The sequence below is a fragment of the Dromiciops gliroides genome, chromosome 4 (assembly GCF_019393635.1).
Source record: "Dromiciops gliroides isolate mDroGli1 chromosome 4, mDroGli1.pri, whole genome shotgun sequence".
Taxonomy (NCBI): domain Eukaryota; kingdom Metazoa; phylum Chordata; class Mammalia; order Microbiotheria; family Microbiotheriidae; genus Dromiciops; species Dromiciops gliroides.
Window position 1 is genome coordinate 415,714,518 of NC_057864.1, and position 26,300 is coordinate 415,740,817.

General features: G+C 39.9%; 1 protein-coding gene across 7 annotated transcripts; it reads left to right on the forward strand.

The window, feature by feature from the left end:
- Positions 1-549: 549 nt before the first annotated feature.
- On the forward strand, positions 550-23,497 carry LOC122726227 (TATA-box binding protein). Of its 7 annotated transcripts, none has more exons than XM_043963824.1 (10): positions 553-662; positions 1,036-1,252; positions 5,782-5,885; positions 8,137-8,331; positions 9,553-9,899; positions 11,044-11,131; positions 11,560-11,651; positions 15,762-15,929; positions 20,754-20,848; positions 22,819-23,497. In XM_043963824.1, the coding sequence occupies exons 4-10, from the start codon at positions 8,278-8,280 to the stop codon at positions 22,896-22,898; spliced, it is 924 nt and encodes a 307-aa protein (XP_043819759.1). In that variant the 5' UTR covers positions 553-662; positions 1,036-1,252; positions 5,782-5,885; positions 8,137-8,277; the 3' UTR covers positions 22,899-23,497. The 7 variants fall into 7 exon arrangements, with proteins under 7 accessions (XP_043819758.1, XP_043819759.1, XP_043819757.1 ...); XM_043963822.1 differs by having other exon boundaries at positions 559-662; positions 1,104-1,252; XM_043963823.1 differs by lacking the exon at positions 1,036-1,252 and having other exon boundaries at positions 550-662.
- The last annotated feature ends 2,803 nt before the right edge of the window (positions 23,498-26,300 follow it).

Consider the following 26,300-nt stretch of genomic DNA (forward strand, 5'->3'; position numbering starts at 1 on the left):
AACTAAGGCACTTTGCTTATTTTATAAAAAGAGGTGGGATGGAGCAGTAATCTTTTTCTTAACTTTATTTGTATAAAACCTTTTTTTAAAAAAGCAATTGTTTGCTTGATTTCTATAAAAAAAGGAGGTAGAGTAGTAATTTTTAAAAACTTTAGAGGGGCGTGGCCAACGAAGTTTAGAAAGCACGGCCCCAGGCAAAATATAAGCTCCCTCCAGCACCCAGAGTCGGAAGGGCCTCGCTCAACTGATGGGTCTGGGTGCCTTGAACACGTACCTCTCTAGAAAGAGCCAGGTGAGAGAAGTAGTGGCTATGCCAGCCCTGCCCCAGAGACTTAAAGGAGAAAAACTAGCAAAGGTCCAGTATCAGAAAAGTGAACTAACTTATCACGAGCTCCGCCCATACAGGTCCTAGCACCGCCTACTCCCAGTCACGTGGGAGCATTTCCGGAAGTTATATTACTGCCCACACTGAACATGGCTTACAAGTCAATTGGCTGCAAGCGAGAACGAGGCTAAACGGAAAGATGGCGGAAGTGACGTCACTCAGCGCGCCGGGAGGTTAGGAGAGTTCGGTAGGCTCGGGTCGCCGTGGCGGGCGTAGAGACTTCCTCCGGCCGACCTCCGTTTCCACCGGCCGTGAAGGTGGCTACAGCCACTCTAAGGTATCATTCCTTTTGATTTTCTCCCTCGTTGGAGAGTCAGGAGGTGGGGAGAACTTGGTAGAGCAGCCTCAGTGACTGCGACCGAGGCGACGGCCGCAGTGTCGCGCGCGGACTGCTTTTCGGGAAGGAGGGTGGGGGGGATGGGAGGAGGGTTGGCGGGCGCGCGGGAGGCGGCTGGAGACGCTGGACTGAGGGGCCGGGGGCTCTGATGGAACTACCGGCGCGAGGTGCTCGGCGGGGCTCAAGGCCGCAGTGCTTCGGGTCTCGGATGCTGCCGCAGGCCGTTCGATCCACTACCCGCCGGCTCTTTCCCGGTCCCCCGGCCCAGTGCATTGTTGGGGTTTGAGCCATCTCCCGGTAATTTTCTCCAAAGCTAGAGGAAGTGAGGGGAAATTGCGCACGTGCAGGTCACCGGTGGAAGAGGCATCCCTGTCGTTGCAGGCTGACTTGGGTGATAATCTTGATTGGATGCGAGTGGTACCTTGGATTCCAGTGCTGCCTCCGACTATTGGAGTCTGTGACCCTGGACCAAGCTCAGTGCCGCCGGGTCCCCTCCCCGCAGTTCTCTGACACTTTTAAGTTATCTGGAGGTAATTGATGGAGTTGGAGTTTTCTAAACCTTTATCTTTGATAGTGTGTTTCTTATACCAATAAAATCACTGAATTAATCCATAAAGCACTTCTTAAGTGGCTTCTTAAATGTTTGGAACATGTTTTTACACGGGGATAGAGGGAAGATCGAAAACAGTTACTTGCTTTCAAAAAACTTACGGTCCAATGGGGAAGACAACATGTACCTATATAGCTAAGTACACGATGCAGACAAAGTAGATTTCAAGGTAACTTAGTAGCAACTGGGAAGACAGAGAAAAACCTCCCGAAGAAGGTGGTGCTTGAGCTGTGACTGTATTTAAGCCCATGAGTCCCAGAGGAGGAGGTGAGAAGGGGCAGCATTCCAGGTATGGTGGATTGCTAGTGCAATTGCATATGGAGATGGAGCATCCTGTGTGAGGGACAACAAAGAGGCCACTTATAACTGGACTCTAGGAGCAGGAGCAAAATGTTTAGAAAGACTGGAAAGGTAATTAGGGGTTAGGTTTTGAAGAGTTTTAAATGAACAGAAATTTATGTTTGATCTTAGCGGTAATAAAGAGCCACCTGAAGTATATTGATTTGGGAATTGACATGGTTTCTGTGGCAGCTAAGTGGCTCATAGGATATAGAACTGGGCCTGGAGTCAGGAAGACCTGAGTTCAAATGTTACCTAAGACACTAGCTGTGTGACCGTGGGCAAGTCAGTTAACTTCTGGTTGCCTTAATCCACTGGAGAAGGAAATGACAAACCACTCCAGTATCTTTGCCAAGAAAATCTCATGGACAGTACTGGTGTGCAATGGTCCACCGGTTCGTGAAGAGGCAGATGTGACTAAACAGCAACATGGTCAGACCTATGCTTTTAGAAAGATCCCTTTGGCAGTTGATGGAGAATTGAGAGATAATTGAGACATTCCAATTAGAAGGCTAGTGTAATCCATCCAAGAGGGTGGTTGTGTTAGTTGAGAGAAGAGGACAACATATAGAAGGGATAATATGAAGATAAAAAAGGACAAGATTTAGAAGGTAATTGGATATTTGGGGTTGAGTGAATGAGAAGAGAATGAGGTTGGTGTGACTGATGTCCTTCATAGTAATAGGGAAGTTCAGAAGAAAGGTTGGTTGGGAGGGAAAAAAAAATTCTCTTTTGGACTTTTGAGTTTGAGATGCCTATGGGACAGCCAGTTGGAAATGTCCAAGAAGCACTTCTTGAAGCAAGTAGAGTTTAAGAGAAAGACTAGGGTTGAGTATTTAGATGCGAGAGTCTTCTAATTAGAGATGATAATTGAATATATGACAAGATTAGCAAGTGAGAGAACAGTGTAAATGCTGTTCCCCTCCTCTTTCTTTTTCCTTCCTCCCTCTTAAAAAGCTTACCTCAGAGGAGCTTGGGGTTATCCTGGATCCCATCCAATACTTTCTACTTGCCCAAACTAACTCTCACACTAGAATACTGAAAGGCAGTTATATCAACATCGACTTTCAGATTGGAGCAGAAATCTGAGACTCCCTGATTTGGAAAAGCGCAACATTAACATTCCTGCTGGGGAGCTGGTAATTTGTTTGATGCACTGTAAAATTTAGGAAATAAATGCCATTTCCAAAACTTCATAATCTATGGGACTTGCGTCTCTGTCACTTTGATAGCCGAAGTTGAAACACTATTTAAATTTCTCTGTGGTGGTTGACAGGTTTTCTCTTGTAGATTGCAGCACTTAGTACATAGTAGGTACTTAATTAAAGTTGATTGATAAATCATGCTTGCTTGAATTGGATCATTCACACTTCCTAGCAAAGTGTAAAACACATATTATGTTAAATACTTCTTAAATTGAGCTGTCTCCTTAAGAAATCTTTGATCACTAAGAACTACTAAGTAAAATTAATTTAAAATGTTTGTCTTTTTACCTTTTTCACGTATTCGGTTCATATTAGATTAAGTATCTACTACCTGAAAAATACTATGCTAGGGATACAGCAGGCAGGTGACTTGGTGGATAGAGTGCTGGGCCTGGAGTCAGGAAGTTATTGTTGTTCTTGTTCTTGTTCAATTATTCAGTCAGGTCCACCTTTCATGACCTCATGGACCTCCTGTCTTCAACTGTCTTTCAAAGTCTGTCCAAGTTCATGTTTGTCATTTCCATGACACTATCCATTTCATCCTCTGTTGTCCCCATTTCCTTTTGCCTCCGTTCTTTCCCAGTATCGGGGTCTTTTCCAGTAAGCCCCGTCTTCTCATTCTGTGACCAAAGTATTTAAGATTCAACTTCATTATTTGACTTTCCAGTGAATAGCCTGAATTAATTTCTTTAAATATTGACTGATTTGATCTCCTTGCTGTCCAAGGGACTTTTAAAAGTCTTCTCCAGCTCCACAGTTTGAAACCTTTGATTCTGCACAGCTTTCCAAGCCATCCATTGCTACCGTAAAAACCATAGTTTTGACTATATGGCTGTTTGTTGTCAAGGTAATGTCTCTGCTTTTTTGGTGTCCTGTCCAGATTTGTCATTAGCTGTCTTGCCAAGGAGCAAATGTCTTTGAATTTCATGGCTGCAGTTGCTATCTGCAGTGGTCTTTAAGCCCAAACACATAAAATCTGACACTGCCTCCATAAGATATGGAAGTGATGGGACCAGTTGCCAAGATTGTTGTTGTTTTGTTAGTTGGTTTTTTGTTTTGTTTTTTTTTAATGTTAAGTTTCAAGCCAGCTTTTATACTCTCCTCTCACCTTCATCAAGAGGTTTCTTAATTCTGCTTCACTTTCTGCTGTCAAAGTGGTGTCATCTGCGTATCCAGGGTTATTGACATTTCTCTCACCAACCTTAATTCATGCTTTTGATTCATCTGGCCTGGCATTTCGCATGATATACTCTGCACATAAGTTAAATAAGGTGACAATATACAGCCCTGTTGTATTCCTTTTCCGATCTTAAACCAATCCATTATTCCATGTTCAATTCTAACTGTTGCTTCTTGGCCCATGTACAGGTTACTCAGGAGACAAGTAAGATGATCTGGGACTCCCATCTTTTTGAAGACTTGCCACATTTTGTTGTGATCCACACAGTGATAGACTTCAGTCTAGTCAGTGAAGCAGAATTAGATGTTTTTCTGGAGCTTCCTTGCCTTTCTCCATAATCCAGCAAATGTTGGCAATTTGGTATCTACTTCCTTTGCCTCTTTGAAAGCCAGCCTGCGGGGGCGGCTAGGTGGCACAGTGGATAAAGCACTGGCCCTGGATTCAGGAGTACCTGAGTTCAAAATCTGGCCTCAGACACTTGACACTTACTAGCTGTGTGACCCTGGGCAAGTCACTTAACCCCCATTGCCCCGCAAAAAAAGAAAGAAAGAAAGCCAGCCTGCTCTTTTGGTAATTTTCTGTTCACATATTGCTGAAGTCTTACTTGCAGAATCTTAAGCATTACATTGCTGGTGTGTGAAATGAGCACAGTTTGGTAATCTGTACATTCTTTGGCATTGTCCTTCTTTAGGATTGGGATGTAAACTGATCTTTTCCAATTCAGTGGCCACTGTTGACTTTTCCAAATTTGCTGGCAAATCGAGTATAGCAATTTAACAACATCATCTTTTAGGGTTTTAAATAGCTTAGCTGGAATTCTGTCACTTCCATTAGCCTTGTTGTTAGTGCTTCTTAAGTCCCACCTGACTTCATTCTGTAGAATGTCTGACTCTAGATAAGTAACCACACCATTGTGGTTGGTTATCAGTGATATTAAGGTATTTCTTGTATAATTCTTTTGTGTATTCGTCTTAATTTCTTCTGCTTAAGTCCCTACCATTTTTGTCTTTTATTATATTCATTTCTGCATGAAACAGACACTAGCTTTGTTACCCAGGACAAGTCACTTACCTTCTGTTTGCCTTTATCTATTGGAGAAAGAAATGGCAAATCACTAGTATCTTTGCTGAGAAAACCCCCATGGACAGTATGGTCCCTGGGTTCACAAAGAATCAAACTCAACAACAACAACAAAGGATACAGCCTTAGTCTCCAGAATCTTTTGATTGAGTATCACCTTTGCCTAAATGATGGGTATCACTTAAGACTCTATCCTGGGGGATAGGGAAGGGAGGGGGGAGGGGAGGGGCAGGGTGGGGTGGCGCAGCTAGGTGGTACAGTGGATAAAGCACTGGCCTTGGATTCAGGAGGACCTGAGTTCAAATGTAGCCTCAGACACTTGACACTTACTAACCATGTGACCATGGGCAAGTCTCTTAACCCTCATTCCCACCCCACCCCCCAAAAAAAACCCTCTATCCTTGGTCCTCTTGTTTGGCAGTACTATCCCTCTTGCTGATTTTGCTTGTTCCCAGAGGTTCCATCACATTTCTGCAAAGACTCCCAAATCTATGTATCCAACCCCAAATAACTTCTCTGGTGATTCTGCATCCTAAAGTGGCTCTTAAAAATCAGACATTGTACACCAACATGTCCTCCCAACATCTCAAGTTTGATCTGCCTAAAACTAAACAGCTCTGTCTTCTCTTCCCCTAAACTTACCAGGCCTTCCAACTTTCCTATTTTGATTGGTGATACCATATTCTTAGACTGCAACATGGAACATCGGTGATCCTAGCTGTTAAACAATTCCTCACCTGACACATTCAGTAAGTTGCCGAGTCCTGTCAAGTGTTTACCACCCCAATATCTCTTCCCTCTGTATCAGTCATATTGCCAACATTATGGGTGTTTATCGACTATCTAGTATAAACTATAGTTAGGGTAGTAGTAAATCAAGAGGTTGCAAAATCTGTGTGTGTGTGTGTGTGTGTGTGTGTGTGTGTGTGTGTGTGTGTGTAAAATTCCTATTGCAATATTAACTAAGCAGAATAACTTGAAGCAATAGTGAAAGCATTTTCTTTTACACTTTTACATTTCACAAGAGATACTGTAAATAACAAAATATTGTAGAGTAACTTTTTAGAAACTTCAAATTTAGTGTGAATATCCAACTTATAATAGGATAATAAGTTTTAGAGCTGGGAAAAAAAACCTGAGGAATCACCAACATTTTTCGGATGGAAACTCTTTTGCCCAGTTGTCTGAGATAATCAGGAGAGCTGGGATCCAGGACCAGGTCCTATTCCAAATCCAAGTCTTATCAGTTCCTGATATTCCTGCAACAGGAATGCATGGTTTTCATTGAAGGGACCTCCAGTAGGTCCAAAATTAAAATTAAAGGAATATTTTTGGGGCAGCCAGGTGGCACAGTGAATAGAGCACCAGCCCTGGAGTCAGGATGACCTGAGTTCAAATCCGGTCTCAGACATTTAACACTTACTAGCTTAGCTGTGTGACCCTGGACAAGTCACTTAACCCCAATTGCCTCAAAAAAGAAAAGAAAAAAAAGAATATTTTAAATGTATAAATTTTAACTTATACAAACAAAAATTGGGTATTTTCCCCTCTTTGAAGCAGGAGATAATTAGGAATTTAAAGAGTCCATAGTATCGGGTTTAGCATTTCTTTTGCCCTGCTAAGGGCACAGATCAAAGAGTTTATGGGCCATTACAGAAGCAAAAAATAACTTGGCACCCTTTTTAGAATCTTTTCCTTCTAAGCCTAACCCCTTCTCTAGGCTAGAAATGACTAGGCTACTCTGCCATATCTTTCTCTAAGGCATCTTTTCCCATTTCCACCAGACTTTCCAGTTACCTTATTTCCTAGTGTTCCCTATCATAGCATATGCCTATATTTGAAGTAGTCCCCTTCACAATGTACCACAATCCTAAAACTACTTGTAGCCTTTTTCAAAAAGAAACAAATAGTAAAATGTATAATTTTTAAATGTATATCTATACGTACTTGAGAAACAGTATGGAATATGGGTAAAGAAGCAAACTTAGAGCCATGAAGTCCTAAGTTCAAGTACTTGCTACATGATCTTGGGCCAGTTACTTAACTTTTCACTGGCCTAGGCACGAGTTGCTTATCTGCTTGGTTGGAATAGGAAGTTCCCTACAGTGATAAAATCATAGTTTAAAACCAGAAAATATGTGTATGTATTTATTTATGCATGTATTTGTTTGTTTCATCAGTATTATATACCTCTGAATGAAGGGTTCTCAACCTGGGTCCAAGAACTTTTTTTTGCTTTTTTGTTTGTTTAGGGTTTTTTGCAGGACAGTGAGGGTTAAGTGACTTGCCCAGGATCACACAGCTAGTGTCAAGTGTCTGAGGCTGGATTTGAACTCAGGTATTCCTGAATCCAGGGCAGGTGCTTTATCCACTGTATCACCTAGCTGCCCCCAAGAACTTTTTTAAAAAATATTTTGATAGCTATTTCAACATCATTTGTTTCCTTATAATCCTGTGTATTTTATTTTATGCATTGAAAAACATCATTCTGAGAAAGAGTTCATAAACTTCACCAGATTGACATGGGGGTCGAGAAAAAGCTAAGAACCCTTTGCTTTAAATTATAAATTAACAAGTAGAGGCTATGCTTTGTGCTTGGTATCTAACAGGTTCACAATGAGTGCTCAGTATTTGGGGATTGATAATACAGATTGCTTGTAACATGCCTTAGAATGTGAAAATTAATCTTTTTTTCATAGTGATCACAACCTTTATGTAGCATACTTGACATGCATAGGTAACGTGAGTTAACTGTTACAGATATGGAATTTGGTCAGATGCGTGATTTTCACACCATAGATTCAAACAAGGTATTGCTATGTGATATTAGCATTTTCATAGAAATGGTAAACTTGAAGGTGTGGGGAGCATGTGGCAAATAAGCAGTGTAAGGTGCAGAGGAATATGCCCTTAATTGTTGGTATTTGTGGGCTGATTTTAAGATATTGTTTACTTCACATAATTTCTCCATTTAAGCTCCAGATTTTTTTTCCCCCCAAGAGACATCACATTTCCTTGAAGTGGATATAACCTAAAGAGTTTTGAAAGGAGCTAAGACAAAAATACTTGTGATGCTTTGAAGGACAAACTGAAGCAAAGGGAGCGGAACTCTTTGGTTTGTCTAAGAAGGAGGTGAACATCATGGATCAAAACAACAGCTTGCCGCCTTATGCCCAGGGCTTGGCCTCTCCTCAGGTAATACAGCTGGACCGTGGGTAGAAAGCTGCATTGTAAGGGACAGGTAAGAGGGAGGGAAGGGAGGTGAATTGTTGAAATATTGGCATGGATTTGCATTTATTGTTTGAACCTTGTGTTGTTACTGTTTGTTCAGACAACTCCACCAGGTTTTGAATAGAAATTATGAAAGTTTTCATCATAGTCAGGATTTTATTTTTAAATAGTAAAAGTATTTATTTACAAGGGAAATACCTAATTTCTGGATAAATCCTGGAGGTATACCAAATGATCATAGAATCAGATTTTTAAAAGCTTGTAAGAAATATTAGTTTTCTAGTTTTATCCTTAAGCCTTTATGTTTAAAAATCCTAAACCACGGGCCTATTTTTTTTTAATTTAGTAGTAAAGATTACTTTCCATCAACTATATAGTGTGTGAATCAGGTTTTTCTGCATGCTGTAAATGTGTTTATGAACCCTTAAGTAGAAAGTTAATAAAGTAGGAAAATGCATGTATTGTTAGAGCTTTATTATGTGGCTCCCAGATTCTTCTCTCACCTTCCCCCCCACCCCCACCCCATTTCTAGTCTGTCTTGTTTCTACCAGTATTTTGAGTGGTGGAAACTATTTAACAGAAATATTCTAGTCCTGTAATATAGGAATAGTTCATACTTTCTGACCTATGTTTCAGGTAGGGAAGAGTTACCAGTCTTCAGTATCTGTCAGTTATTAGTACTTAGGGTCTAGTAGAAGACATGAGTTCTAAACTTCCTTGTGCAGCCACTAGCTAGTGCTATAATCTTGAGGAAACTGAGACTTGTTTAACTGTAAAATTGGGGATCATCATGCTGTTCTTAACTAACTTTGTGAGGATGAAATAATCTGCATAAATATGATTTGAAAAGTTAGAAAGCATTTTAAAATTGCAGGGTATTCAGGTAGCTGATGGGAAATTGCTGGCTTAGCTTTTTTGTGAAGGGCTAGAGTTCAACTCTTTTAGACACTTTTGAATAGAGAGAGTGATGACTGTGGTAATCTTTAGAGCAATCTTTTTTGTTCTCAGTATCTCAGAATTATAAGGGACCTCAGAGCATAAATGCTTTATAACTGCACCTGAATTTGCTGAATACTAAAATGGGGACATCCTCTTCCCTACATTTTACTAATGTCCAATGCCAATCAAATCATATACACTCAGCCAAACACCCATATAACTTATTTTTACCCTTGTTCTCTACAGGGCGCCATGACTCCGGGAATTCCTATCTTTAGCCCAATGATGCCCTATGGTACAGGACTGACTCCCCAGCCTGTCCAAAGCACAAGCAGTCTTTCCATTCTGGAAGAGCAGCAGAGGCAGCAGCAGCAGCAGCAACAGCAACAGCAGCAAGCTGCCCAACAGTCTGCATCTCAACAAGCAACACAGGGAACTTCTGGCCAAACCCCACAGCTCTTCCATTCACAGACTCTTACCACAGCCCCTCTGCCAGGCACTACGCCCTTGTATCCTTCCCCAATGACCCCTATGACCCCCATCACACCAGCTACACCTGCATCTGAAAGCTCTGGGATTGTGCCACAGCTACAGTAAGTGTGTCTCTATCTAGGGCATCTATCTACTTCCTTCCACAATTAGTAGAAAAAGTGTTTCTTTTGAAGGTTTACATATTCACTTTAGAGAGATGTCTATAGTAATACTTTAGTTAAATGTGGCTTTTTTTTTTTTTTTTACAAATCTTAAGCCTCTGTAAATGAGATACTTTAGGGGACAACTAGGTGGCACAATGGATAAAGCACTGGCCCTGGATTCAGGAGTACCTGAGTTCAAATCCAGCCTCAGACACTTGACACTTACTAGCTGTGTGACCCTGGGCAAGTCACTTAACCCTCATTGCCTCACAAAAAAAGAAAAAAAAAGTAAATGAGCTACTTTAGCAAACATTATTATTCTTCATATTTTAACTGCCTCTGCAAGGCATTTTTTTCCTCCAACTCCCTTTAATTTTGTATGGCATCAAAGGTACTAAATAAATTTATATTGAATTAAATTAAATATGTGAACTTGAGGTAATGGAAATCAAGAGGGTCCTTTGTTTACTCCCTGGAATAGTCAATAATTAAAATTAACTGATCAGAGGCTGCTTTAAATATTCTTTCCCCCTCTAGTCCTCTTTTCACAGATAAATTTTTTTGTCTTCAGTAGACCATTTCATCAAGGAAAGGAGGAATCAGTCTTTTGTCCTAAATAGAAGATAGTTATAGATGGAAGATAGTAGAGCCTGAGTCTATCACCTTTTGCCAAGGGATGTTACTTTAGAAGATGTTTAGTCCATCATATTTACTTGTATTGCTCCAATTTGTGAATAATTAGACTATTTTCTTTTTTTTTTAATTAATTTTTTTGTTTGTTTGTTTTTTGTGGGGCAATGAGGGTTAAGCCCAGGGTCACACAGCTAGTAAGTGTCAAGTGTCTGAGGCCGGATTTGAACTCAGGTCCTCCTGAATCCAGGGTCTGTGCTTTATCTACGGTGCCACCTAGCTGCCCCCCCCTCCCACTTTCTTTTTTTCCCTCATTTATGCTAAACTCACTAGTGATTTTTCTTTTTTAGGAAGGATTCAAGAGTTCAGTATTCTTATGCAACTGTCAATCCTAGTCCATTCTGTATGTTAGTACATTCTAGTGATTAAATAATTATGTAAATTATTCGTTTTCTCTTTAAATTGCTCATAGAAACATCGTATCCACAGTGAACCTTGGTTGTAAACTCGACCTAAAAACCATTGCACTTCGTGCCAGAAATGCTGAATACAACCCCAAGGTAAAAGCTGCTTTAATACTCTCAAAAGTTAAAGCTATATTAGAACACATTCTACTAGAAAGTAAAAGAATTAAAATGCAGTAGTAAATCCAGAATTGAGGAGTTCAGTCAATCAGTCATAAGAGATGGATCTTTGGGAGGGATACAGGGGGAAATTTAGGCAATGTTAAAAGACATTTTTAAAAATTAAATGAAACGTAAACAAAATATATGCTGGGCAAATGGGAATTTTAAAAAATGATAATATTCACAGCATTAACACTTTGCCACTAATTGCTGTTTAGCTTTAGAGAGGTCATTTAGAGTAAGACTTTCAGAAAAAAGCATTGGCTTTTTGGTGGTGTGTTTTGTAAATCAAGCTCTACATTGTTTAGTAGAATCAGTTTGTTCAGTAACATTACTAAGGATTTTCTACGGTAACATTTCAGCGTTTTGCTGCAGTCATCATGAGAATAAGAGAGCCAAGAACAACTGCCCTTATTTTCAGTTCTGGGAAGATGGTATGCACAGGAGCTAAAAGGTAGGCGTAAATGTTACTTTTCCTCTTAGTGAACGTTTAAGAAAAATGCCATGAACCCTGAGGCTTTGGAACTATTAGGATGAATTAGAACTTTGTTTTGATGTTTTCAATATCATTCGATTAGTAGAGTTAGCTTTCAAGCTCTAGGCCAGTGATTCTCAATATTTTTGGTCTCAGGACTCTTTATACTTTTTTTTTTTTGGTGAGGCAATTCGGGCTAAGTGACTTGCCCAGGGGTCACACAGGACTCTTATACTCTTAAAAATTATTGAGAACCTCAAAGAGTTTTTATTTATGTGGGTTATATCTATCACCATTTACCATATTTAGAATTAAAACTGGTAAATGTTTTAAAATATTCATTTAAAAGTCATAACAAGGGGTAGCTAGATGGCACAGTGGTTAAAGCACTGGCCCTGGATTCAGGAGTACCTGAGTTCAAAGCCGGCTTCAGACACTTGACACTTACTAGCTGTGTGACCCTGGGCAAGTCACTTAACCCCCATTGCCCCGCAAAAAATAAAAAAATAAAAAATAAATAAAAGTAATAACGAGGGCAGCTAAGTGACACAGTGGATAGAGCACTGGCCCTGGAGTCAAGAGGACCTGAGTTCAAATCCAGCCTCAGACACTTAACACTTACTAGCTGTGTGACCCTCAGCAAGTCACTTAACCCCAATTGCCTCACAAAAAAACCCAAAAAAAGTAATAATGAACCAATTACATGTTAACATAAATAACAAATTAATGAAAAATAACTGTTTTCCAAAAATTTTTAGGTATAGAGGATGACATTACTTTAATATCTGGTTTAATAGAATATACCTGGATTCTTCTATCTGCTTCTAGATTCATTCTCTTGCTGTTTTTTATTTTGGTTGAAGTATGGCCTCACAAAGATAAGTAGCTAGAAAAAGGAATAATATTTTAATAGGCAAATAACTTCTTAGTTTTATTAAAAAAAATTTTGGCCTCACATACCCTTCTTGAATAGGTCTCAGGGAACAGACTACACTTTCACAACCCCTGCTCTAGACAATTAGCAACTTTTTTCTGTTCATCATTGTCACAAATCTATCATCTAGAATAGACGCACACTGTAAACGGTGCTTTTTGTCATAATGTGAATATTTCTATTGGCCCTTCTTTTCCTAACAAAATGTGTCTTTTACAAAATGTTTTCCTTAGCAACCATAAATATGGTAGTATGTAGGGGGAAAAAAACAAGGAGGAAAATATTGTGGGCATTTTGATTTTTCTCTTTTCTTTCAGAAAGTAGAAAAATAGAATAGTTTGCTTTTCGACAGGATAGAGTGGAGGTATGAAACTCCCACATGAACCTTATTAAAATGTAATTGGGGGGCAGCTAGGTGGCACAATGGATAGAGCACCAGCCCTGGAGTCAGGAGTATCTGGGTTCAAATCCGACCTCAGACACTTAACACTTACTAGCTGTGTGACCCTGGGCAAGTCACTTAACCCCAATTGCCTCACCCACCCACCCCCAAAATGTAATTGGGAAATGTTTAACAAAAATAAACAAAAATTTACAACATGGATAATGTTCATTTGTGGTTTTCTAAGTCAATATGTTGCCCCAGGGATTGTTTCTATTTGATTTTGACACCACTAGGATAAAGAAATAGGTAGAGTGGGTTTTTGGATGGAATTAAGATATTCCTTGACTTCATCTTTCTTCCTTAGTATATTAGATGTGTTGCTTGTAGAATGCCATGGCACTACTTGGTTCAGAGCAGTAATAATAGAAATAATAATGCAAATGACAATGCTTTATGGTTTTCAAAGTAATTTTTTTTACAGTGGCCCTGTAAGGCATGTAATAACAACCCAAATAGTATGACGTCTGATAGTGACTTTTAAAATTTTACTTTTTTAATAATATCTAAAAAAAAAAATCTAACCAACATCACTGTAAATTTCCACTGATGGCCTTCCTTATAACAAATAAGTATAGTCAAGGAAAACAGAAAAGCACTTTGGTCATGTTCAAAAATGTATGATCCCCCTAGTAATGGTTTGTCCCCCACCTTTTTACCTAGAGAGACAGAGAAAAATGCTTCACCACTTGTCTTCTGAAGTCGTAGTTGGTTGTTGTCTTGATCAGAATGCAGTGACTTTTCAAAACAGGAAACTTCATATAAATATGCACTGTGACATTTATGATGTTTTGTGTTTCAGCTCCATAAATATGATCAAAATCCCTCCACTGCCCTTTTTTTTTTTTTTTTTTGGACAGCAAGATGGTATTAGTGGATAGAGTATTGAGCCTGGAGTCAGGAAGACTCATCTTCATGAGTTCAGATGTGTCCTCAGACACTAGCTGTGTGACCCTAGGCGAGTCACTTATCCCTGTTTGCCTCGGTTTCCTCATCTGTAAAATGAGCTGGAGAAGGAAATGGCAGACTACTCCAGTATCTTCGCCAAGAAGCTCCCAAATGGGAGTCATGAAGAGTCAGACATAACTAAAAACCAAAAACAACAAATTTTTTAAGCCCCTAGAGTATAAGAACCTTTAATAACCTTAGATAAGAACCTTTGTTACCTTTATGGAACTTAGAGCTTAGTAGAGGGTATGATAAATACAGAAATGACACTCAAACGTGCCAGGTGCTATCTAACATTTAGGAAGTGAACAGGCATCACTAACTGCCAATCAAGAAAGGAAGTCGGATTTGAGTTGGACTCTAAAGAATGTATATAGTCTTCTAAGTAAAAGAAAGCACATGAACAAAAGGTATGGGGAAAGCAGAGCTTTGTTAGAAAGATGGTGAATGATCCTCGAGCTAGAGAGCAGTGTCAGCGGAGTGCAGCAGTCCGAGATCAATCTTGAAAGATGAGGTCCTCCAGTGCCAGGCTAGGAGTTTGACCTTCGCTGAGTAGGCAGTAGGGAATCATTGAAGTGTTCAAAGCAGAAAAGTAACATGAACTGAGATGTGAATAAAGAAGATGAACTGCACAGTAACGGATATATTGGGGGTGGTGGGAAGAAAGGCAGAATGCTCCTCCTCAGACAGTGGCTGGGGAAACAGAGTTGGAAGTTATTGTATAGATGGGAGAGATACTGACAGTACATGGTAGCTGATTAGATATGAGAAAAGAAGAGGACACTGCTAAAGAGAACATTAGGTCTTTGAGCTTGTGAGAGTGGGCAAATGAGAAGTGCCATTGAAAAGGTCAGTTGTATGCAGGTTGTATTTGAGTCGTCCATAAGACATACAGATAGAGATTACGTATAGGAAATTTATGTTGGTCTGGAATTGAGAGAGGACTAGGTATCTGCATAGAGGGCATAATTGAAGCCCTGGGAGTGAATTAAATTGACTATTGAGCGAGAAGAAAGAGTACAGAAGAAAACCTTTCAGGAAGATCAGCTCTAAGGATATGAAAGCTGGTATAAAGGAAAAAGCATTGGAATTGTAGTTTGTTGGAACCGAATTTGATTCTGGTCTCCAATACAACTAGCTGTATACCTTGAGCAGACCGTTTAACTCTTCTATAGTGCTTTATCAGTAAAGTGGAGATAATAATACAATGGTACTTGCCTCAGAGGGTTATTGAGGAGTATAAATGAGAATTAGGTAGGGAGTTGGTAAGAGTAGAATTATTCTTTCTTCTTCCCTTCTTTTTCCTACCTTCCTTTCTTCCTTGGAAATTTAAGGGCAATTAACAAATAATGTCACAAAGAGTGAAACTAACCACATTTTCATACTTACCAAGAGCCAAACCGTAAGGCAAGGGGGCAGCTAGGTGGCACAGTGGATAGAGCACTGGCCCTGGAGTCAGGAGTACCTGAGTTCAAAGCCGGCCTCAGACACTTAACACCTACTAGCTGTGTGACCATGGGCAAGTCACTTAACCCCAATTGCCTAACTTAAAAAAAAAAAAAAGTAAGGCAAATCTCTAAATATGATAATATTAAAGAACAGTCATAATTTGCCTTCTCATGCATAAATTTAAATAGTGTTTTCCTTTCCTTTTGGTGGTTGGTTACTAGATGAAACGCTTTGTTTCTTCCATAATACTTGTTTTGTCTGATACCATCTTTTGAGTATTATGGGCTCGAAATAATTTTGTGTTTTTTCTCCTCAGTGAAGAACAGTCCAGATTAGCAGCCAGGAAATATGCCAGAGTTGTACAAAAATTGGGCTTTCCAGCCAAGTTCTTGGATTTCAAGATTCAAAATATGGTGGGGAGCTGTGATGTGAAGTTTCCCATAAGATTAGAAGGGCTGGTACTGACACATCAGCAATTTAGCAGGTAAGGAGAAAAATGTAAGGAATTTGTTTTGGAGACTGTGGTTCTAAAATAGATCTAACACCTGGAATTGTATTAAGAATTTTATCTATAAATCTTCTATCTTCACCAGCTCTTTTTCCAGATTTTAGTCCACTTAATCAAATTAGAATTCCCTTTTGTTGGAAGCAACTTTTTTTCACTCCTATAGTTTTTGTCACATCATTTTTTTTCTCATATAAAAATAGATTTGTAGAGTAGGAATGAAAAATAGCCATAAGGGAGACCATGTCTTCGCAGTCCACATGTCCGGGTAATATTTGTTACTCACCTATAGCAGAAACAGTCTTTAGGAAAGTTGTAACTAATCAAAATATCAGATAAGTAGAGGCTAGACAGTGCGGCAATATTTACACTGAAATAAGAAGCCTTCCTGATTATTAAGGGCAGACTTGCATAAAGGAACATGGCATTATCATAAATCTTATAGCCAGGCAAATTACCAAAGTAGATTTCCTCACCTTTGATTATAAACTATATGTGAATGAAAGCAATCTGAGAGATTTGAATAGAAAAGTTCATGAAGTTAGAAACTGCAAAACTAGAATTGAACTTCTTGGAAGCTATGACCCACAGAAATAACTTGTTTATTGATGATCCATCTTATGGAAAGAATTCTGACTTTGTGACTACGTATGAGCAGTGTCATGTGCTGCAAAGCATTTTTGGGAAAATTTCATTAAGGCTCTTACCCATTTATTGCCAAAGGCCAACCATGATTCCCATCAACTTTAAAATGATATACATGTTATTAAAGTATGATAAGGTAATGCAGGTAGAGGCCATCATTGTTTCTTTAATTTATTTAATGTTCACATATGTTCTAATTTTAAAAGGTAATAAAAATCATTTTTGAAGCAAAAGCTTTTTATTAGATCAGTTATTGTCAAACTAGCTAGACCTCCCAATCTGTGCCTCATATTTTAAAAATGAACTAGTTGAGGGGTGGCTAGGTGGCGCAATGGGTAGAGCACCAGCCCTGGAGTCAGGAGGACCTGAGTTCAAATCTGGCCTCAGACACTTGACACTTACTCACTTTGTGACCCTGGGCAAGTCACTTAACCCCAATTGCCTCACCAAAAAAAAAAGTACTGTTATAAGCATTTTGTTGTATATGGGGACTTTTCTTATCAGTGACCTCTTTGGGGCACAGACCTAGCAGTGGAATCTCTGAGTCAAAAGTTATAAACATTTTAATTACTTTATTTGCATAATTCTGAATTGCTTTCCAGAAAGACTGTCCTGATTGACAGCTCTACCAACAATGTAGTAATGTATCTATCTTCCTACAGCACTTGGAGAACATCTACTAAGGGCTCAACTATTCTCATCTTTTGTCCCTCCTTGCCTATTTGCACAGTGAAATGAAACTTTGAGATTGTTTTGCTTTGCATTTTTCTTATTGTAGTACTTTGGAGCATTTTTTCATATAGTTATTAGTTTACAATTCATCTTCAGACCATTTGTTCATGTCCTTTAATTACCTATCTATTGGACAATGGCTTTGACTTCCTTATCCTTTTAAAAAATAAATGTTTTGGGGCAGCTAGGTGGCACAGTGGATAGAGCACCGGCCCTGGAGTCAGGAGGACCTGAGTTCAAATCCAGCCTCAGACACTTAACACTTACTAGCTGTGTGACCCTGGGCAAGTCACTTAACTCCAGTTGCCTCACCAAAAACAAAAAAATTAATAAGGAAGTTTCTTTAAAAAAATGTTTTATTAGTGCTTTTTAGTGCTTTTGTTACATCACCATCGTTTTCCATTGATGCCCCCACCCCTAAATACAATGTTCTTATAAAACGTTCCCCACACCCACCTCTTGTATCCAGTCCGTTGTTGCCTTCACAACATCTCCACTCACACAGACACCGCCTTCATGGAGATCCCCACCACCTCCAGCCCAGCATATTGTACCAATCTTCCTTAGTCCTCTCCCCGCTCCAGTCTCCATTCTTCCCTTGAGGGCCTCTGTGTTACCTCAGAGCCCTTCACAATGTGGTCCTTGTCCTCCTTTCCAGTATAATAGTACTTTCCTCCCCTCTGGGCCTCCTGCCATCCAGCTGCACTAGCCTCATTGCTCTTCTTCATACAAATTAGCTTCAGCTCTTTGCTCTGCATTTGCATTGGCCATATCTCATGCCAGGAATGCTCAGCCTTCTTGGATTCCCCAGCTCTAAGGCATCCCTGGCTTCCTGCAAAACTCAGGTCAAATCCCACCTTCTGTAGCAGGCCTTTCCTATTCCCCTCTATTGTTAGACCCCTTTGCTCTATGATGAACTTCTATTAACACAGTGTATACCTTGTATACAAATAGTTATGTGTATGTTGTCCTCCCAATTAGGTTTATGAGCTCCTTGAAAGCAAGGATGGTATTTTTTACTTTCTTCATGTCCCCAGTCTTTAGCATGGTACCTGGCACATAGGAAGGGCTTAATAAATTCTTGGTCACTGACTAACTCCCCTCTGGACATAGAATCCTTATTCCTCTCTCTGTGGCCTTGATCTCATTCCCCACTGGCTTCTTCCCATTTGCTTAATATATATTCATATCTCCCCAATCATAAAGATAGCTTCCTTGACTCTTCTTTCCCATATAACAAGTGGCAATATCTCTTCTCACCTTTACACCTAAATTCCTTAGAAAATTTATACTTTTTGCCTCAATTTCTTTACCCTTTTTTTTTTTCCTTTCCTCCTCTTGCAGTCTGGTGTCCTCCACCACTCTATTTGATTTCACAAAGATACACAGTGATAAGCTAATTGGTTGGTTGTTGTCCTTTGTTCTAGAAGAGGACCAAAATGACATCACTATGTTGGGGTCCAGGTACAGTGTGTCCAGCTGTGGCTGATGAGACTAATATGAGCTCAGAACACTAGCACAGGTTGGGCACAAGTAGTCCACACGAACATTTGGAGTGAAGATCTCCCTAAATTTGTGCATCTCACATTTCTTTTAAGCTACTGCAATTCTGCTTTGTTCATAGAACACAGCACCTTCTTTCATAAGGGTACACAATGCTTAGTGGCCCGGCACATCGTGGGCACATAGATGTTTGTTCAGTTGAAATCATCCTCAAATCCTTAGCCTTTTGTTTGGTCCTCATCCACTGTGAACTCTCTGCATCATTGGACCGTATGGATGATCTAACACATATTTTGTGACACACTACCTTTGGCTTATTTCACCTTATTTCCCATTCAGTCCTGTGTTTCGGTCAAACTAAAATGTTCCTGAAACCCAACAGTATTAGTTTCCACTAATGTATTCACTCAAACTATCCCCAGGCCTAGAACATATTTCTTCCTCAATTATCTCATCAAATCTTCATTTTCCCTAAAAGGCTCAGTTTAGCTGTCTTTTCTTCCATAAGCCTTATTTAATCTTCATTATTAATGTTTTTCTCTCTCAAATTGCCTTACATTTACTTACTTTTTAACCATATATCCCTCCCAATTGAATGTAGGCTTCTGTGCTTGTTAATTATTTGGTGAGGGGGGCAGCTAGGTGGCACAGTGAATAAAGCAACAGCCCTGGATTCAGGAGGACCTGAGTTCAAATCCGACCTCAGACACTTGACACCTACTAGCTGTGTGACCTTGGGCAAGTCACTTAACCCTCATTGCCCCCCAAAAAGAAAAAAAAAAGATGCAGAGATAAATATTTGGCGAATTGATGGAATTTTTTTCCCCTCTCTAGTCCTTTCTCTTATGTCCTTTGCTGACTCTTCATCTTCTTCCCTACTCTTTATTGTGATTGTTTTACAAAGTTATGACCTTGGCACCCTCTTTTACACATAAATACACACACACACATGCACTCATGCTCAAACTATTTTTTCTACATTTTTTCTTCCTACTGACTTTACTATTTCTGTCTGTGACAACACCATTCATCCAGTCTCCCATATTGAAAACCTTGGTTTTTATCTTTGATTCATCCTTCTCCCTTAACTTTCATATCCAATTCTGGGTCTTGTTTATTCCTTCTCTGTGACATCTCTCCTTTCCATCCTTCTCTGTTTTCACAGCTGCCTCTCTAGTCTTCATTACTAAGAAATCTTTCATTCATCAATCTGATGGTTTGACTCTGATGCTCAAAAATTTTCTAGGACTGTCTCCTTAGCATGTTATTTAAAATCTTTCAAAATCTAGTACCACAGGGCAGCTAGGTGGTGCAGTGGATAAAGGACCAGCCCAGGATTCAGGAGGACCTGAGTTCAAAACCAACCTCAGACACTTGACACTCACTAGCTGTGTGACCCTGGACAAGTCACTTAACCCCAATTGCCTCACCAAAAAAAACCCCACAAAATCTAGTACCACCCTAACTAGTTTCTAGCCTTCCCTTTCCTATTACTCCCATTTATGTGTTCTGTGCTCCACTCAAACGGAATGACTTCTTTTTTTTCCCCTTGTTTTGTTTTGTTTTGCAGGGCAATGGGGGTTAAGTGATTTGTCCAGGGTCACACAGCTAGTAAGTGTCAAGTGTCTGAGGTCGGATTTGAACTCAGATCCTCCTGAATCCAGGACTGGTGTTTTAGCCACTGTGCTACCTAGCTGTCCCGGAATTACTTCTTTGAATTAAACACATGCCTCTTTGTTCACAAATTTTTAAAAATAATTCCATAGGTGTGGAAAAATTATAAAGACATTTGCAAATAAGTGAATTTAACAATAACACTCTCAAAAACTTTACGTGCAAATATAATGAACCAGGCCTTCAAATTACTAGCTAAAGAGGGGGAACCACATGTAGTTACTAAACTTCTTTTTCATTTTCCTTTAGTTATGAGCCAGAGTTATTTCCTGGATTAATCTACAGAATGATCAAGCCCAGAATTGTCCTGCTTATTTTTGTTTCAGGAAAAGTTGTATTAACTGGTAAGTTGGAAGGTGTTTGGCATACTAGAGTTTTAATGGTTGCCCATATTGCTCAATGACTAATATTGAAAATAATTAGTTACTGATGTGTTAAATATATTTGTCTCTTAAAATCTACTTGAGTATAGAGAAGTGAAAATATTTATTTTGGCAATGTGTTATTTTGAAGTTTTGATGCTTTTGTTTTAAAATCATTAGTTGGTTTACAGCTATGCCCCTTTCCTCCTCCTACCCCAGAACACTTTCCCTTGTAACAAAGGGGAAGGGGCAGGGTGCCTTAAGCAAAACCGTTCAATACATTGGTCCTGTCTGACAGCATATGCCCCCATTCCATAGCCACAGTCCTTCACTCCCACAGAGAAAAGGAGGGACACTTCTTCGTGTCTTCTCTAAAGCCAAGATTATTATTATTATTTTTTTTTTTTGATGAGGCAGTTGGGGTTAAGTGACTTGCCCAGGGTCACACAGCTAGTAAGTGTTAAGTGTCTGAGGCTGGATTTGAACTCAGGTACTCCTGACTCCAGGGCTGGTGCTCTATCCACTACGCCACCTAGCTGCCCCCCAAGATGATTATTATTATTGGTGGTGGTGGTGAGGCAATTGAGGTTAAGTGACTTGCCCAGGGTCACACAGCTACTAAGTGTTGAGTGTCTGAGGCCAGATTTGAACCTCCTGATTTCAGGGCCGGTGCTCTATCCGCTGTGCAGCCTAGCTGCCCCTAAAGCGGAGATTATTGACAAAGTTTTAAAGTCATAATCCCATAAGCAAAACTTCATAAAGTAACACCCTGCCTTCCAGTCTTACTCACACTACTCAGCTTCCCATCTTCCCTGCATCAGGCATTCCTCAAACATGTTGGGCCCCCTTGCCTTGGCTCATGGTGTTATTCCTCTTTCCCTTTTGCATCTTCTACAGCAGGGCTTCTTAAACTTTTCGCACTCTCAACCCTTTTTCCCAAGAAATTTTTACTTGATCCCAAGTATATAGATATATAAAATAGGTATGCAAATCATCATTTACTGTTGACAAATTTTTCTCTATCCCCACATTCATTTACTTGACCCCATATAGGGTCAAGACCTACAGTTTAAGAAGCTCTGCTCTACAGCAAGGATCCTTGACTTTTTTTTCATAACTTTGGCAGTCTGGTGAAGCCAATGGAACCTTTCTCAGAATAATGTTTTTTAATGCTTAAAATAAAATATGTAGAATTACAAAGGAAATCAATTATATCGAACTTGAATGACAGTTATCACATTTTTTTTTTTAAGTTTACAGACCCCCTAGGGGGCAGCTAGGTGACACAGTGGATAAAGCACTGGCCCTGGATTCAGGAGGCCCTGAGTTCAAATCCAGCCTCAGACACTTGACACTTACTATCTGTGTAACCCTGGACAAGTCACTTACCCTTCGCCCCACAAAAAGAAATAAAAGTTTACAGAACCCAATCTGAGAACTGCTCCAAAGCCCAACTCAGATGCCACCTCCTCTGTGAAGCCTTTCCCTGGTGTTTCACCCCTCCCTTGGTGGTGCTTTATTTATAGCTCTATTGCATTTATCACAAATTGTATCTTAGTAAACATTTACTAAGCAACTACTATGTGACAGGCATTGTACTAAGCACTAGGGATACAAATATGATACAGATGATCCCTGCACTCACAGAGCTTACAGTCTAATGACAGGATACAGCACACAAAAGGAAGCTGAAAAGTTGGGGAAGAGGTACCCAGTGAACAATGGAGAAGTCAGGAAGTCCAAAATGAATGTATGGGTCTCTTAGAGTTATCTGGGGAGGGAAGGTTATCCCCATATTAGACTGTGGGTTCTGTGATGGCAGGACTACCTACATTCTCATGGCACCTAATAGTCTCCATTTAGTAAATGTTGGGTGCATCAAAGTAAATCGAATGGATGTGTCTACAAGATGTGCCTTAAACAACTCTCTTTTCTCTATCACAATCCCTTAGGTGCTAAGGTCAGAGCAGAGATTTATGAAGCATTTGAAAACATCTACCCTATTCTAAAAGGATTCAGGAAAACAACGTAACCATTTTCTCATATTTGTATTTTTTTTTACAAGTTGTCTTGGTACATTACATGGTGTTATTGTGTACAGCACAGAAGTGAGATGGACTTTGAGTTGCAAACTGCAACACTAAGATACTTTTCTAGTGCCTATTTCCTGGCACTGTTGAAGAAACTGTATTATTTCTTACAAAGAACATCTATGCGGCGTTAACTGTGAGTTGCTTTTATGAGGCTGTCTTGAAGCAGCACTGTCTATTTATGTTTAGATTTTAAACACTTTTATCCTCAATTGTAATTCAGAAGTTGGTTTAAAAAAGCAAAAACTGTGTTACTAAGTGTTGAAAACTACTTCCACTGTTGGGGGGATTGTTTTAAACTTCCACCCATAAACCATACTTTTTATATTTCTACCATAAAATGAAACCTTTTTAAAAGTGTTTATTTCTGATTTATAACTTAAAAGGGTTTTGTTTTTGTTTTGTGCCACACATTCCCTCTTTCCAGTGTTGCAGGACAAAATAGATGTATTAATAGAAAAAGGCTTGGCTGTACATATTCTTCTTTTGAGACCAGAACTGTCATATTTCCTCAAAGCACTCTGTACAATAAATGCTGTTTATACAAGTGTGAGAAATTGCTTTCATGTTCTCTCCTAAGGCTTAGGTTTCCATATTACAAAAAGACAGTGTATTGGATACAGCATCTATTATCATCTCTTCATTTGTACTGGCTGCAGGTAAAAAGGGATTCCACTATGCTTGAGCAAAAATGTCTTTTGCCGCATACTGACAAAAGGTCAGCCAACTTCAACAGCATGGCTACCCTAGGGAAATAAGTTAGGGTGCTTCCCCACAGCTCATACAGCCACAATATGTATTCCCAAAGGATAATTTGTGAACCTTCCATCTCTGAATCAGTATGTCAGCTAGGAAGGGCCTTAGAGACATTAGCCCAGTCTCCTTGAATCACAGGCGAAGCCCTGAGAGACAGAGGGATTTGCCCAAGGTGACAACTACATGTGCTGAAAGATGCTGAGTTTGATGAGCCTTTACAATGTACAAACCTTCATTTGTAAAATATGGACATGGGTGCTTAATAAATGCTACTGAATGAGCTAATGAAGTACCCCCCTCTACCAAAAGGACCCCTCGCTGGATGGACTCAAACTTGTTCAGCAGCAAAGTTTTCCCATGCAAAGCATTGTTAAAGAGGCTTGTTACGGTGAAATTCAAGGTTATTAATACTCTTTATTAAATACCAAGGATTCCTTTATGATAACAGGAAGTAAAGAATGGGAGTTCAGAGAACAGTAGGAAATGGAAAATGGAATAATAAGAAAGTATCTTTATGTTACAAATAGGGCAAAAAGGCACCTATCCCCATCACTACATAGTTGGGCTACAGTGAGTAATAACATCTTCTCAGAACAAATAGAGATTTGTTCTGCATTTGTAGAGGGGTCTGTACCTACAATCCTGCAACACAGGGCAGGGAAAAGAACCCAGTGTAGCACAGACCAAGGCCCTCCTCTGAAAACAGACCTGACTCCAAGGCTTTTCTTTAGGTGCCCATCAATGCTACTGTATAAGCTGCCTGAGGAGGAATCCCTTCTGCCTGCTTGATCTCCCACACTTAAGTCCAGGTGGCTGGCAGTTGGTTCAATGGCAATGAAAGTGCAGTTGTTTCTTTACCGTAGTATACAGAAACTTAGGCTGGAGCTGGAAAAGTTGTTGCATGGACCTACAGAAACTAATCTACAGTGAGCCCAGAAGTTCAGAAAGGGACTATATAGTGTTATTTTTGCTTAACATTATCATGGTAGGTGAATGTTCTTTTAATTATACTTTAGTCTGTTTCCGTTCTTAGTCTACCTAAATTTTAGTGAATTTTTCATATTTGTGATTTCTTACAACACATTTACCAAAATTTGTTCAGGTGCTTCCTAAATGATTGCCACCTACTTGGGTTTTCGTTTTTTACTACCTCAAAGAATGTGACTACGAATGTTTTGTTAACTGGGTATGTGTGATCTCTCTATCACCTCCTTAAAGGCATATGCCCAGTAATGTCTTCTTTATTTCTTATAATAGTTAAGGTAATTCAGGCAAGGAAGTAAAGGAAAGTTGTCTTCAGTCCCAACAATATCTTTTTTTTTTTTTTTTGGTGAGGCAATTTGGGGTTAAGTGACTTGCCCAGGGTCACATAGCTAGTAATCCTTAAGTGTCTGAGGCTGGATTTGAACTCGGGTCCTCCTGAATCCAAGGCCACCTAGCTGCCCCCCCACCACCATGTCTTTACTGCTACTTTTTTTTTCCAGACCAGTGATTTTATCCGTGATCCATCAAAGATTGCTACCTAATTTGTAACCAGACACCACCCACCTCTATAAGCCTCTTCCATAGGCAACAAACTGCTTCATCCTAAATTATCACTAAAACCTAGGTTTCTCCCCCCCCCCTCCCCCGCCGTGACAGAACCTTTCTGGCCATTGCCCTTGGCTGTGTGTTTGAAGTGGAAGAGTGGGAATACTCCTTGCTTATGTGAGAAAATTCTTAATAATAGGGGTTTTGAGACTCCCAGAGGCCCCTCGCTAAGAGAGTCTGGCCTGACCTTTCTTAAGGCCAGCCCAGTCAGGAAGTTACCTCACTCAAAACCACACCCACCTGAAAGCCTTGTTCCCACCAGAGAATCTGTTCTCTGGGCTCTGACATCAGCACGACTGCACCAAACCACCCTCAAATCCAGTGAACTAATAGATTTGAATGATGCTAGCCGATTAGCTTTAAGCAGTGTGTAAGGGCGGCCTCTGGTCCTTCCCTCAGAGAGCTTATGCTCACGGATCTCTCGCTTGGCCTGGGAGTGTGGAAGGGGAGCCACGTGGCCCAGTTTTCTCTCTCCTATTTCCTAGCTGGACTTTCTTATCTTTTAGAGCCACGTGTGCTCGCTTTACTAATATTTAATATGCTTAATGCCCCCAAACTGGTGCAGTGGCCTCTAATTTCTAAGTAAAAAATATATAATAAACCCCAGCTAATTTTCCCTAAACTTGGGACAGAAATAAGGCGACCACATATAATTTTACTTGCAACACTTATCATTGCCACTTCTAGCTTCTCCCCCTTCCTCCATCATTCTGTATCCTCTCTCTTTGAGATTCACCCTGTTATCTACCACCCAATCAAAATCTGGTAGCTGTTATCTCCACTCCACTTCCTTCCTCAGCAAGTTCAGTATCTGAATCATAATTTTTCTCTCAACTACCCTCACAGTAGGGGACTTAAATATACAAACTCAACACCCTAGCCATACAGTTCCTTAATCTACCCATTTCTCCATGATCTACTCCTCCAACCTACCCCAGCCTCATACAAAAATGGCCATGTTCTTGATCTTGCCATGACCCACAAGGGCATCATATCTC

Bases quoted from the DNA above. Each gene is read 5' to 3' on its own strand.
- LOC122726227 (XM_043963823.1), top strand. From the start codon at position 8,278: ATGGATCAAAACAACAGCTTGCCGCCTTATGCCCAGGGCTTGGCCTCT. The intron at 11,132-11,559 runs GTAAAAGCTGCT...GTAACATTTCAG, and splicing joins ATGCTGAATACAACCCCAAG to CGTTTTGCTGCAGTCATCAT. The intron at 11,652-15,761 runs GTAGGCGTAAAT...TTTTCTCCTCAG, and splicing joins GTATGCACAGGAGCTAAAAG to TGAAGAACAGTCCAGATTAG.